We start from the raw sequence: 14739 nt of genomic DNA on the forward strand, positions 1-14739 counted from the left end.
GCCCTGGGGCAGACTGTCCATATACCACATGGCTACATAATGTGTTGTTCATATCCTGAGCTCTTATTATGTCAGTTCCCTCTGCTGGACACGTGTGGAACTCTATCCTTTTTTTATTCATTGAATGCCCCCTAGTGGCTGGAATGAGCATTCTTTTGACCCCCCTGTTTTATATCAACGATGGAAACACATAAGCACAAAACTTAAACTGCCACAATCAAAATTATGTTGTGCATCCTCGATCAACTTCTTTTCTAATGATTTTCTTTCAAGTGTTCTATACTTCTCCTTAATGTTTAACTTATAGATTTTCTTTAACGCTTTAATAGTTTTGGAGCCCTTAAAGGGATATTTCATGATTTTTGACATAGGACCTCTTTTCCTAGTTATCCAGAGTGTTGCTGATTTCTGGAGATATTTTTTTTGGAATTCAAGCAGTTCTTATGTTTGAAGAGTTTTGTGGTGCTAGGCTAGTGCTAGGCTAGTGCATTTCTATGGTATCAGCTAGCCTGCATTAAAAACAGTCTGACCCGCTCCACAGAGCACCTGAGGCAAATCACTGATAACACCAGACTAACCATATAAATGTCTGTGTCGACAGAGTAATTTTAACCATTTTACATTTAAAACAACTTATATTTGAGCAGCATCAGCTTCGTGGTTGTATAAGCTACGCAGCGGCGGAGTGATCTGCTAGAAAATAGTCCCTCAAAATGTGATCATCATTCATGTGATGCAAGGTCAGTTACATTCCAAACATTACTCTATCGACACAGACGTTTATATCGTTAGTCTGGCTGCATTTTGATTCAGATTCATTTCCAGTTTGGAAATTTTTGTCTTTAGTGTATTTATGTGCACTTTCCAATGGAACTTATCATCAATATTGACTTAGCTACATACACCCTGTCAATTTCTACCTCCCCAATTTTGATTCGACATGGCTTGTTTACTTCCTTGTTTCCAAATACAATATATTTAGTTTTATGCAGATTTATGGAAAGTTTATAAGAAGAAGATGTAAGAAAAAAAATGAATGTGTAAATATAAAATGCATTCACCTTCTGTCCGTTTGCTTTGGTCCTTTCGTTACTATCGCCATCCACAGTTAGTTCCTCTTAACTCTGGGCCTAAGCTCCAGTTGCAGAAGTAAATATTGACTCTAGATTCATAAACTTGTGTAAGTGTTTGTCTCCGCAGTGAAACATTAACCCTTCGCTTCCTCTTTTCACTTCTCGAATCTCACACGTCGTTTTCATCGCAGCTCCGTAGCGTCGGCATAAGCAGTTTAAGGCCGATACTAGTTTTGTCATTTCGAGGCGAGGAAATGAACCCTTCGGGGGCTGTGCGGAGCCGAGCCGCTTCACTCGGAGATTCGATTGGTTCAGGAGAGCCCTGGAGCTCCCGGTCAGACGCCGAAAAACTGGAAAAACAAGAAGTTATTTAAACAGAGACGCTCAGGAGGGAGAGGGAGGGAAGGAGTTTCACACGTCGCATATGCACAAACCACAAAGATGTTACGTTTTATTGTTGTTTTGGAAGATTATGACCTTACTTTTACTGCACAAGTTTGTGAAATGTTTCCTATTTATATCAACATTTCTTTTCATTCCTCGGTTTGATGGATTTTTTGCAAATCTTAAATGGATATTTCAGGATTTTTGACATAGGGCCTCATTTCCTAGTTATCCAGAGTGTTGCTGATTTCTGGAGACATTTTTTTTTTGTAGTTCATGCAGTTCTTATATTTGAAGAGTTTCGTAGCGCTAGGCTAGCTCATTTCTATGGTATCAGCTAGCCTGCATTAAAAACAGTCTGACCCGCTCCACAGAGCACCTGACGCAAATCATTTGTAACACCAGACTAACCATATAAATGTCTGTGTCCATAGAATAATGTTTGGAATATAACTGACCTTGCATCACATGAATGATCGCGTTTTGAGGGACATTTTCGAGCAGATCACTCCGCCGCTACGTAGCTTGTACCAGTGTTTCCCAACTAGGGGTGCGGGGACCCCTGGGGGTACTCGAGGACCTAGCAGGAGGTACTTGAAACTATTTCAGATTGAAAAAAGGGGGAAATTGAACATAATTTTTTATAGGAAAAGCTATATTTTTCAGTAAAATGTGTTGCCTTGGGAGAATTTTAGGTTATTTTTGAATGCAACATTGTCCTTTTTTTTTACAAATACCATTTTTAAGTAATTACTTTCTAAATAAACTGCAACACCCCTGAGGTAGGTGGTACACAGACGACCATTGAAAGGCCCAAGGGGTACACAAGACAATAAATGTTGGGAACCACTGGTTTATACAACCACGAAGCAGATGCTGCTCAAATATAAGTTATTTTAAATGCAAAATGGTTAAAATTACTCTGTCGACACAGACATTTATATTGTTAGTCTGGTGTCATAAGTGATTTGCCTCAGGTGCTCTGTGGAGCGGGTCAGACTGTTTTTAATGCAAGCTAGCTGATACCATAGAAATGTGCTAGCCTTGCACTAGCCTAGCGCCACGAAACTCTTCAAATATAAGAACTGCATGAAATACAAAAAAAAATATCTCATGAAATCAGCAACACTATGGATAACTGGGAAATGAGGCCCTATGTCAAAATTCATGAAATATCCCTTTAATGGCTCCAAAAATATTAAAGCATTGAAGAAAATTTAAAAGTTAAACATTATGGAGAAGTATAGAACACTTGAATGAAGATAATTAGAGAAGTTGATCCTGAAATATCCCTTTAAGACATTTTACACTGCCCTGCCGGCGCTGATGGCACCACTGTGTGTACGGCCAACGCAGCCAGAGAAAATAGTGTTTTTAGAAATGTTTTTTGCAATTTCTTTAAATTTCTATATGATACATATTTAAACATGTTTAATACACACTGTGTGCCAATAAAAAATAGATATTTCAATAATATTTCAATCTCTCTAAAAGGACAGCAATGCCTACACATCAAAAAAGTTTGTTTCATTGGAAAGACACGACTCCACCGTTCATGTTATAGGGGTTCAACTTGACTGTGGCCATATTGTTGGAAGATCATCATGTTCTGTCAACGGCCCATAGTTTCTTGAAAGGGTTTAACCTCTTCACTCCTGCCTGAACCGAGAGGATCTTTTTCCTCACGTCATCAGATCATTTTTTTGTTGTGTATTCAACTCATCTTTGTAACTTTATTTGTCATTTTTTGGTCCATTTTTTATCACATTTTTGTCATTTTTTTCCTCAATTTTGATAATTTTTTGTCAAATTTGTATCACATTTTTGTCATTTTTTTGTCACATTTTTGTCATTTTTTGGTCATTTTTTGTCACATTTTTGTCATTTTTTCATCGATTTTTAATCAGATTTTTGTCTTTTTTTGTCACATTTTTGTCATTTTTTTTGTCACATTTTTATCACATTTTTGTCATATTTTGTAACATTTTTGTCATTTTTTGGGTCATTTTTTGTCAATTTCTTGTGACATTTTTGCCTCTTTTTCATCAATTTTTAGTCACTTTTTTGTCAATGTTTTCTCACTTTTTTGTCACATTTCCATCATTGTTTTCGTCTCAGTTCTGTTGCTATTTTCACAGCTTTTTTCCAGAAGCTTTTGGACTGGGGTAAAGCCAAACTGAAGAAAAAGGTGCTCTGTTCAGGTGGGAGTTAAGGGGTTAAACAAGTACAGTTCTCTTATACTGAAAGACAGGATAGCAGCAGCATTACTTTTCTTTACTTCAGTGAAAGTATCAGTGTTGTTCAGCAGTTTCAGCCAGTGCTTTCCTCATGTTTATATCTGAATGTAATGGCCGTGTTTCGCCTCTGGGCCTCTGTTTACCCACCGCTGCGTGAGGTGCTCGTTTTTACAGAGAAAGTGTGTCTTTCATAATGGCGTATCTGCTCCTCTCATTTCACTTGTGACTTTGAGAAACACAGAATCCTCCACAGCCGACCACAGCTCCTCCTCCTTCACCACTTCCTCTGCCTCCCTCTGCGAAGCTTTCAAACAAAAATGTCTGTCTGCTCGTCTCTTCTCCATCTATCCCTCCGTCTGTGCGTCTCTCTCTCCCACTTCCTCTTTTCGCCCGTAGATTTAAACAGCGCTCTCTCTTTCGCAGATTGTCTCGGCGGTGCAGTACTGCCACCAGAAGCACATTGTCCACAGAGACCTCAAGGTGAGATCCCAGCGCAACAGCACAACAGCACGACATCTGTGCAGCGCCGCTTTTACACCACAAAAACAAACAGGGAGGGCTCATGTTAAGCATTAACTCCATAGTTCAGTGTGGGAATGATGGGAATCATGTGAAGAGATGGGGTGGTTTTCATTCCACTTCCAACATCTCCACTTAAAGCAGTACTAAGTAGCTTGTTTACCTTAATAGATCCCTTCCGTAGTCCCTCTGGGGGTAATACAAGTGTTAATGGGATGATTAGGGGGTCTGTCATCTCCCCCTGGTGTCTCTGGCCAGAAAACCACACTTGCAATTGGGTCCGAGTCACCAATACACATTAATAGAATCACGAAGAAGAAGCTAACAGGCTAATGGGTAAAGCTAACTGCGGGCTAGCGCCACTTAAACTGTATTTACAGCCAAGTTTGAGTGAAAAAAAAATATTTCCATTGTGTAATTGGATGCACAATATCCCTCTGTCACTTTGTCTTTTGTGTCAGCGTAGTATTTACTCTCACGGACAATTCGTGAGTAAAAAAAACGCAAAATGCTACGACACCTGCAGTGGCCTCTAGGGGCAAGAGTTACTTAGTACTGCGTTAAGTAGCTCCTACAAACTCCAAGCTTTACAGGCTTGGACTTAACAAGATGTTGAAGTTTTTTGATTCCTGTTTGATTTAATGAGCATTGAACCCCAAAACAAGGACTTTTTTTTCCTTCCCACCCATTCAAAAAGCATTAAATAGGCATTAAATAAAAATTACTTTGAAAATTATGATGTTGGTCAACAGTTTTTACTATCCAAGTCCAGCAAAAAACAACAACACACAATTATGATCTTTTAATACGTATTCAGTTGCCGTTTTGGCTGAAATGTACAACCGTTTTTGCTTAAGTTTCCCGTTTTCTCACAGCTCTCATTTCTCTGTTTGATAAAATGTTTGCAAGTCAAAAATGTTAAAATGATGTATTTTCCTCCCCCTACATGTTCCAACAATGTCCTAATGTGTAGAATGAGCCCAGACCTGTTCACCACAACTGCCTCTAAAATCCTGCACTGTCACGAGCTTAATATAGAACCTGCAGTTACACGTGAACTGAGGTGGCAATAGTGAGTATGAAATGGCTAACTTGCATCTAGCCCCTTTAAGAACATGCATTTGTGGCATTAAAATATGATATCTCTGCTTTAAATGGCCTTAAATTTGACTTGCTTTGGCCTGTATAAACCCTGATTATAAAATATTCATTTATAATAATCATTATTTAAAAAACAATATCCATTATTTAGATGTCGTTGCTGAAAAAAAAATGACAGAAACCTTGCAATAATTTTTTTTCTAGTATTTATGTCTAGTATTTTATCTACAGCAGAAGTTTCAGCCTGATCACTAAATGAATTTGAAGCTGACATTATTTTGCTGCTTGAACATCATCTTCTTCTTCAGGCGGAGAACCTGCTGCTGGACGCCGACATGAACATAAAGATCGCCGACTTCGGCTTCAGTAACGAGTTCACGATGGGGAACAAGCTGGACACGTTCTGCGGCTCGCCCCCGTACGCCGCGCCCGAGCTGTTCCAGGGGAAGAAGTACGACGGGCCCGAGGTGGACGTGTGGAGCCTCGGGGTCATCCTCTACACCCTGGTCAGCGGCTCCCTGCCCTTCGACGGACAGAACCTCAAGGTCAGTGTCCGGACTTCAGCGCTCTGCAGGAGCCGAGGTTCGCTCTGGAGCCGCGAGAGGCGATTGATTAAACATCCGCTGAATGTTTACGTCCAAGTCACGAAGTGTTTAAAAAGCGTAACAGCTTTAGTTCACCGACGCGTTCAGCACAAACACGGGCGATGCTCACGGCCGTAATTGGATCATCGCTTTAGTCAAAACGCCCAGAAAATAGTTGTTTACTTGAACCTTTTCGAGAGCGACGAGAGGAGAGACTGGATCAGCTGGAATCATATTTTTGTGACATGAACGAGTGAAGTTTTTGGGGTCAACATGTTTTTCGCGTTTTTTTACTATCAAAGTAAAAAGAACTGGGTCTAATGGTGCATTCGTGGTCTTCGAAAGCCAACATTAGTTTCATCTTAGTCTCGTTTTGGTGCTGAGTGTTTGTTGGAGTCTTATTTTGACACAGTTTTCTGAAAAACAAATCACTTTCGATGCGTGTTTAAATGAAATGGAGCCTTATGTTGAACTGGTTTCATTGAATGCCATTACCACAATATTGTGCCACCCTAAGCCTGAGAATTAAAACATGGTCATTCCGTCTGAGCAGAGATGCCCAGACTTCCCTCTCCGTGCAAACTTCCTCCGTCTCTCCTGGGGCCGAGGCGTTTTCAGGCCACGGAGCGACAAAGTCCCTCCAGCGTGTCCTAGGTCTTCCCTTTGGCCTCCTTCCAATGGGACACGGCTGGAACACCTCCCCAGGGAGAGACCAGGCGGCTCAGGAGAAGAGGCCTGAGCTGCTCCTCTCGACCTGTAGGTGCTGAGGAAATTATAAACGGTCAATGGATTAGTTGTAAAGAAGTCTATGTTCGTCTAAAGAACCAACGAAATCAATGAGAAAATGAGAATATCTATATATATTCTCGGGGACTTTCTCAATAACGATGATAAGCAATATTTTGTCAAACCATCAGAAATATGCAGAAATGTGTTGCAAACATCTGCATTTACATTGTTTTGTCTCTCAAACTGTCCTGAACAGACTTTTTTTTCCCCCCAAAACCTTTGTAAATTTGTTTTCCCTTTTTTCCCCCTATTTATTACCCATTTTTTCTCAATTCATTCCTATTTTATCCCAATTTTCCCCCTTTTTATTACCCATTTTCTCAATTTAAAAATATTTCCCAATGTTTTCCCTATTTATTCCCATTTTTCCTCAATTCATTGCAATTTCCCCCCAAATTTTCTTGTTTCAGAATTTTCTTTTTTTTTTTAACAATTTTTTCCCATTTCTTCCCAATTTTTTTTCTCAATTCATTCCCATTTTCCTCCAAATAATTTCCCCCATTTTTTTTCCATATTTCCCCCACAATTTATTCAATTTTTCCCCCATTTATTCTCAATGTTTTCCCTATTTGTTCCCTTTTTTTCTCAATTTATTCCAATTATTGTTCCCTATTTATTCCCAATGTTTAATCTATTTATATCCAATTTTTTCCCAATTTTTTCTAAAAAACATTTTTCACAATTTCTTCCAATTTCTTCCCTATTTTTTTTTCTCAATTTATTCTTAACGTTTCCCCTATTTATATCTAATTTTCTTCTAATATTTTTCCTCAATTTCTTCCAATATTTTTCCTCAGTTTCTTCCATTTTTCCCCCCAATATTCTCCTAAATTTTTCCAATTCCCTTCCCCCATCCCTCGCCCCCATTATTATCTAATTCTTTCCACATTTCTTGACTTTGCAGATAAACTAAGGATAGTAAATTTGCACATCTTCCACTCATCATTTTCGATATGATCTTCTTCTCGATATATCCCCCGGCTCTTCTGTCTCGTCTTCCGTTCTGAAATAAACCTCCTGTCTTTGCGTGTTCGTCTCCCGCAGGAGCTCCGAGAGCGGGTGCTGCGCGGCAAATACCGAATCCCCTTCTACATGTCGACGGACTGCGAGAACCTCCTCAAACGCTTCCTGGTGCTGAACCCCGGCAAACGCGGCACTCTCGAGGTGAGGGAGGACGCCGAAAACGTATGTATCTAACTCTCTATTCTCCCCCAACTCCACCGCCATCCGAGCATGAGGCACCGCCCGGGGAATGCTGTCTGTCCACCGAGGTCCACCGCCCGCCATACGACCCTCCCTCGTGTGTCGTCCGCCATATTTGTAGTTTCTTCAATGTCTTGTCAGTGTTTCTTCAAAGCCAGACCCTAAATGTCTTCATATGTTTAAATCCTATCACTGTTTGCCGTTATTTACTTCATAAATATGGTGAAAATGAAAAATGAATGGTCCAAATTAAGGCGAGACGTTTGCAGGTTTTAGATATCTAGCTGGTTTTCTCCCTTAACATCTTAGTTTTAATGTCAGAGTAAAGAAAAGACCAAACAATGAGGTTTTCTATGGAAGATTTTTTGTGTGAATTTTAAATGTCTTTGAATTTTCTGCATGTTTCTGAATATTTTTTGTCCTTGAATTTCAGACACTGAATATTCATCACGTAATTCAAAGTGTTTCCAAATCAACATGAAAAATTCACATTGAAAATGAACACTGTGTTGTTTTTAAGTATTTCGAATTCAACAGTCTAAATTCAGAGTGAAAAATTTGGGACAAAAACACAAGAAAAAAGCCACAAAAGATTAACAAAACGACAAGGAAAAAGATCTGTTTAGCTGAGTTTTGACTTTTGAGGCTTTACACTGGCCTTTTAGATTTGGATAAAGTTGGACTGCACTTGGTTAAGGTGAGGGTTAAGCATTAAATTAAATTCAATCTGGCATTATATCTAAATGTTTTTGCTCAAGCGTTTTCCGTTTTGTCCAATTCTCTTTCCTCTGTTTGAGAAAATCTTTGCAAATCTTAAAGGGACTATACAGAGTTTAAAAATGATAAAATTATGTATTTTCCTCTCCCTACATGGTGTAAAATGAGCCCAGACCTGTTCACCACAACTGCCTGTAAAATCCTACACTCAAAAAGTTGTTACTCCGGGTCCGAAGAGCCGACATGCACGAGCTTAAAGGGGCTAAATGCAAGTTTGCCATTTTATACTCACTACTGCCACCTCAGGTCATACGTGTAGCTGCACCCTCTATATTAAGCTTGTGCTGACGGCACTTAGAGGCAGTTGTGGTGAAAAGATCTGGACTCATTCTACACATTAGGACATGGCTGGAACATGTAGGGGAGGAAAATACTTAATTTTAACATTTTTAAACTCTGTATAGTCTCTTTAATATAGAAGGTGCAGTTACATGTATGACCTGAGGTGGCAGTAGTGAGCATAAAATGACCAACTTGCATCTAGCGCCTTTAAGTTACTGTATTTGTGGCATTAAAATATCGTATTTGGGCATTAAAAAGCATTAAATTGGACTTGACTCTGCCTGGATAATCCCTGGATCCATTATATATTTATTGTCACAGGAAATATTGAACATTTTGCCTTTTTTTTGCATAAATTACCTTATTTTTACACAAAAACATAAAATGACAGAAAACTTGCAATGCATTTTTCCCTCATATTTATGTCAGGAATCGTCAGCAAAATGTTCATATTGATATCCCTACATTTAATTTTTTCCCCTATTCATCTGCAGCATTTGCCTTAACCTCTTACCACCCGCCTAAACCAAATGCATTCTGTCCTCTTTGGCTATTATATAGGCCTGTGTAACACCTCATTTGAAAGCTAAGACCCACAAAACTGATCTTTTTCCTTGCGTTGTTGCTGTGTTGTGTCACCTTTTGTACGTTTTTTCTTTCTTTCTTTTTTCCATTTTTGTCACGTTTTTGTTGAATTTTTGTCACTTTTTGTTGAATTTTTGTTACATTTTTGATGAATTTTTGTCACATTTTTGTCACTCTTTGGTTGAGTTTTTTGTCACATTTTTGTTGAATTTTTGTCACATTTTTGTTGAATTTTTGTCACATTTTTGTTGAATTTTTGTCACATTTTTGTTGAATTTTTGTCACATTTTTATTGAATTTTTGTCACATTTTTGTTGAATTTTTGTCACATTTTTATTGAATTTTTGTCACATTTTTTTGCATTTTTGTCACATTTTTGTTGAATTTTTGTCACATTTTTGTTGCGTTTACATCCTTGTTTTCTTCTCATTTTTTGTGGCTATTTTGGTGCTTTTGTCCCAAGAAGCTTTTTGATTAGGGTAAAGCCAAACTGGAGAAAATGGGATCCGTTCAGGTGGGAGTTAAGAGGTTAAATGAAACATACAAATCTTGAGAAAAAAATACATACATGAAAACAACACTATAAAAGCTACACTGTTTTTGATTCCCCTTAATACAAAAGTCTCCCCTTTAGTCGTGTGGACGGGTCACGTGTTGCTTATGTCAGAGCTCGCACACTGATCATTAATCTGGCTCCGGTTTATCAGAAACGATCGATCGCTCCTCGTATTTGTAGCGAAGGTGAACATCAGCAGGACACGGCGCTTTGATTAAAAACTCCCCTTCCTTCACAAATGTATATCTTTGGATTTATTCTCGAAGTCCCGATAAAGGTTAATAAATCTGGAGAGAGAGCCCTGAGGCGGTTTGTATTGATCTCCACTGCGCTCGTTAATTACATAAAGTGTGTGGTAATCGTGTATGTACGTGCATGCGTCCCCGTCTCTGTGTAATCATGTCGTGTAACAGCAGATTGAAAACCTCCATGTGCAGTGTTTTTTACCCTGGATCTGAACCCGTGGCTGTGTTTGCAGCAAATCATGAAGGATCGATGGATCAACTCCGGGTTTGACGAAGACGAACTCAAGCCTTACATTGAGCCGGAGCTCGACATCACGGACCAGAAGAGGATAGGTAACGGAAACTCAAACTCACAGCTTCATGTCAACTCCCTGAACATCGTACTTTCAGCGTCGGGAAAAGAAAAAGACACAAATCTCCCAACATGGCGCCGCTTCCTCGTCTTTCCCACGCTTATTCATTCACAAATACTGAATGCTGTTACTGTTTGGTGTAGATACAGACGGCATCTCGTCATAGAAGGGGGCATGGCCTCGCCGAGGGGGAAACAATCTTTTGGGAAACACTGTTTTCCCTCTTTTTAGCCATTTTCTGGTGGAATATGAACTTATTTATCACACACAGATAAAGCAAAGTCTAAATCAGGCCCATATGGATGTTTTCTCACAGCAGACTGTTCAGTAGAAGTGATGCTAACATGAAGCATCAAGTTAGCATTCTCCGTTATTTACGTATTTATGGGCTGTTGAATCACTTTGCTCCTCTCTATGTCTTTGTATCTTTATTTAGTAGAAAACTATATTCATAATTCAGCATTTGTTAAAGTCGTTCTTCACTAATGAAAGAAAGTTTAGATTTTTTTCCAAATTGTTTTCCCCCTTAACTGTTTTCAAACATGACCATATATGGGCTATTCAAGAGATCAGTGTTAATTTTGACAACATATTTTCATTTAGTTTTAGTCTTAGTCTTTTGACTAAAATGGAATTTAATTTTAGTCGAGATTTAGTCAAATAAATCGTCACAATTTTAGTTGACTAAAACTAGACTAAAATTGCAAGTAAATTTAGTCGACTATGCATTTGTAATATTGATTATAATCTTCTAATCTAAAATATTTAATCTTGTTCCTCTGCTTCATGGAGCTGCTTCCACATGAACAAAGCTCAGAGTTTTCCTTTGGCAGAGAATTTACATGATATGAAGCTCTTTCAGACGGTCAATTGAAGTTTGGATGATTTTAGTCTCTCATTTTTATTTTTATTTAGTCTTATTTTAGTCGACTAAAATATCTGGACATTTTAGTCACAGTTTTAGTCTCATGAACAACTTTTAATTTAGTTTTAGTCCAATTTCAGTCGTCAAAAATATCACTTTGACTAAAATTAAGACTAAATATTTTAGTCGACGAAATTAACACTGCAAGAGATGCCGTCCCTAAAATCTATTCTACACAAAACTTGATTTGCATTTTCAATAAAAGCTCCAAATGAATGTTTTATCTGAATTTACATAAATGCAAATACCAATATTGCGACACATTGCGCAGCCCTGTCAATATTAGTCTATAAAATTTGTTCCAAACTGAGCAAATACAAGTAGAATTCAAAACTCAAAGTCATTCAAAAGTCATTCACTCTGTTATAAATTGGTAAATGCATCTTTCCATTTGCTAATCGCCGCCGTTCAAATCGAGCTTCTGCTTTTGTGTATCGCCTTCGCATCGGCGGCGGCTCCGAGTCCGGGCTTCTCCTCCGGCTCGTTATCCTCGCGCTCACACGGGGGAAGATAAAAAGTCACGCTGAATTTTTAATGTCCTGAACGCCGAAGCCTCCAGATCAGAAGAGGAGCGCGTTACGTAACGGCGCCGACCGAGGGTTTTTCTGTGAGGAATCCCTCTCCCAAATAAATAATGCAGCGGCGGCGTTACGTAAACGTGGAGAAATCTGCACGAGAGTAAAGCACGACTAAAGTGTGATGAGAAGATGAAGAACATGAATGAGAAGGAAGTCTGTAAACCGAGTTAATGTAGATCAGGGTCTCCGCAGGGGATTAAAAGCATTAAATTGGATTGAAACTGGCATTAAATCTGGATTTCTTGCAACTTAATGACATTTCTCGACTATTTTTACTGCATAAGTTTGTTAAAAATACAAAAATTATGCTATTTAACACATTGAGCTGATGTTTGTAGTTGTACTTACTCACGGTACTTAAGGAGTTTTTTGAGGATCTGCACTATAACTTTACAGACTTGACACTTGAGCACATTTTACTACAAGTATTTAAAGAAAATAGAGACAATTTTGCAGTTTAACCAGTTTCCTGCCGCCCACCACCTGTGTGTTGTTTTACTCGCACAGATCTTACACATATTATTCAGAAGCTGCAAGGTCTAAGCTTTCAAATTAGGCGTTGCACTGGAGTATAGGCTGTAAAAGATGAAAAACAAATGACAAAAAAACAATGAATTAAATTTCAAAAACATGACTAAAATTCAACAAAGCCTGAACTGGAGAAAATCTGGAGATATGAGATTGAGAAAATGTAATTTCCCAAATAAATCTATGGGGAAATATTGAATCGGTGTACTAACTAAACATGTTATTGTAAAGCAGGGGTAGGCAACGTCAGGCCCGGGGGACAAAATCGGCCCTCCTTCATCAAACTCTGGCCCTCGAGATGATTTTGAGAAATATTATGACCCAAATCAGAGATCGAATGCCTGTTAAAGTACTCTAGAAATGTGAAAAATACTGTCAATTCCTTAAAATGTCTTAGTGGAGCAAGCTTTTAGTCCCTAATCCTAAAACAATACTCATCTAAAGGAAGAAATGACTTAAATCTGCTTGATTAAGAGATTAAATCTAAAGATTGAGTGGATTTGGTCTGGCCTTAAAGCAGATAAAACCTATTCATGCCAATGGAACAAGCACAAGATTTTTCTTAATTCAGATTATTTTGTATAATTGGTCCTTTTGGCCCTTGGTCTTTTGACAATGAAGAAAACCGGCCCTCCACCGAGCAAACTTGCCTACCCCTGTTGTAAAGATTAGGGTTTTTTTTTGTTTCTAGATGAAAGTTTAAAAAACTAGACATGAACCTGAAAATTTAGCAAAACAAGGATCTGTCTCCTGCTATTCCAAAGTAAACTATAGGCATTTATATGATATATTGTGCCTCCACCATTATGCAGTACTCATTTTTGTGATAAATAGAAGTATTTTCTGGAGTTATTTTTCAAACCCGGAAGACAAGATTCAGAATTCAGTTAACTCCGCCCCCTCTCCCCGAGTTGATGCAGCTGATGCAACTTTTGCAGTAGTGGAAATATAAACATGACAGCAAAATGTGACTCACCGCTCTGTCCTGGCCGCTCCATCATCGCTGGTTATAAAAGTGAATCTACTTTGTTGATGGATGCTTAGTGAACCTTTGCCAGAACCAGACAGTCACAGAAAAACACTATTTTGGCTGACAGTCGCTGAATCCCGGCCACTTCTTTAGGAGGTTGAGTAAATTTTATACTCGCTCCTGCCACCTCAGGTCTTATGTGTAACTGCAGTTTCTATATTAAAGGAATAGGCCACCGTTTTTACATACTGAGATATGTTCTTACCTTAGCTTCGACGAGTTCTATAAGACCTGTCTGATCTTCACCCGTGCCTTCAGTCACGTAAACACAGCGCAGACGGCGTTAGCATTTAGCCTCTCCCCCGCTCCACTATAGCTCCAAAACTGGTCAAGATAGAAGCTACCAAGCTCTTCCACGTTTTCCCTATTTAAATATGGTTACGTGAAGTGTTCCACTACAAAGTATAATTACACAAAATTAAACAATGTGGATTTTCTAAGCGGATAAAAGGGGGAACTATATTGTAAGGCGTAATAATGCCAGGAGTAATTTGGCATCCGTATAGTAAAGTGAAGATTACTGCGCGGATTTCGAACTACTCCTGGTATTATTACGCCGTACAATATAGTTCCCCCTTCACGTAACCATATTTAAATAGGGAAAACGTGGAAGAGCTTGGTAGCTTCTATCTTGACCAGTTTTGGAGCTATAGTGGAGAGAGGGAGAGGCTAAATGCTAACGCCGTCTGCGCTGTGTTTACGTGACTGAAGGCACGGGGGAAAACCAGACAGGTCCTAAAGAACTCGTCAAAGCTCAGGTAAGAACATATCTCAGTATGTACAAACGGTGGCCTAATCCTTTAAGCTCATGCATGACTTCGGATCCAAAGTAACAGCTTGAGTGACAGTGCAGGATTTTAGAGGCAGTTGTGGTGAACAGGTCTGGGCTCATTCTACACATTAGGACATGGCTGGAACATGTAGGGGGAGGAACATACATAATTTTAACATTTTTAAACTCCCTCTAGTCCCTTTAAAATGTAAAATAGC

At 38.9% G+C, this 14739-nt stretch overlaps 1 protein-coding gene across 10 annotated transcripts in view; it reads left to right on the forward strand.

Moving 5' to 3' along the window:
- Window positions 1-14739, forward strand: part of mark3a (MAP/microtubule affinity-regulating kinase 3a) — a 105760-nt gene that overhangs the window by 60216 nt on the left and 30805 nt on the right. For 6 of the 10 annotated variants that reach the window (XM_079573452.1, XM_079573457.1, XM_079573456.1 and 3 more), the window contains 4 exons: window positions 4118-4174; window positions 5623-5859; window positions 7732-7872; window positions 10569-10668. In XM_079573452.1, the coding sequence (XP_079429578.1) occupies window positions 4118-4174; window positions 5623-5859; window positions 7732-7872; window positions 10569-10668 (535 nt within the window). The remainder of the gene's footprint in view (window positions 1-4117; window positions 4175-5622; window positions 5860-7731; window positions 7873-10568; window positions 10669-14739) is intronic. The other 4 variants (XM_079573455.1, XM_079573459.1, XM_079573458.1 and 1 more) reach the window with 1 other exon arrangement.

This window comes from Gobius niger (assembly GCF_951799975.1).
Source record: "Gobius niger genome assembly, chromosome: 16".
NCBI classification, from domain to species: domain Eukaryota; kingdom Metazoa; phylum Chordata; class Actinopteri; order Gobiiformes; family Gobiidae; genus Gobius; species Gobius niger.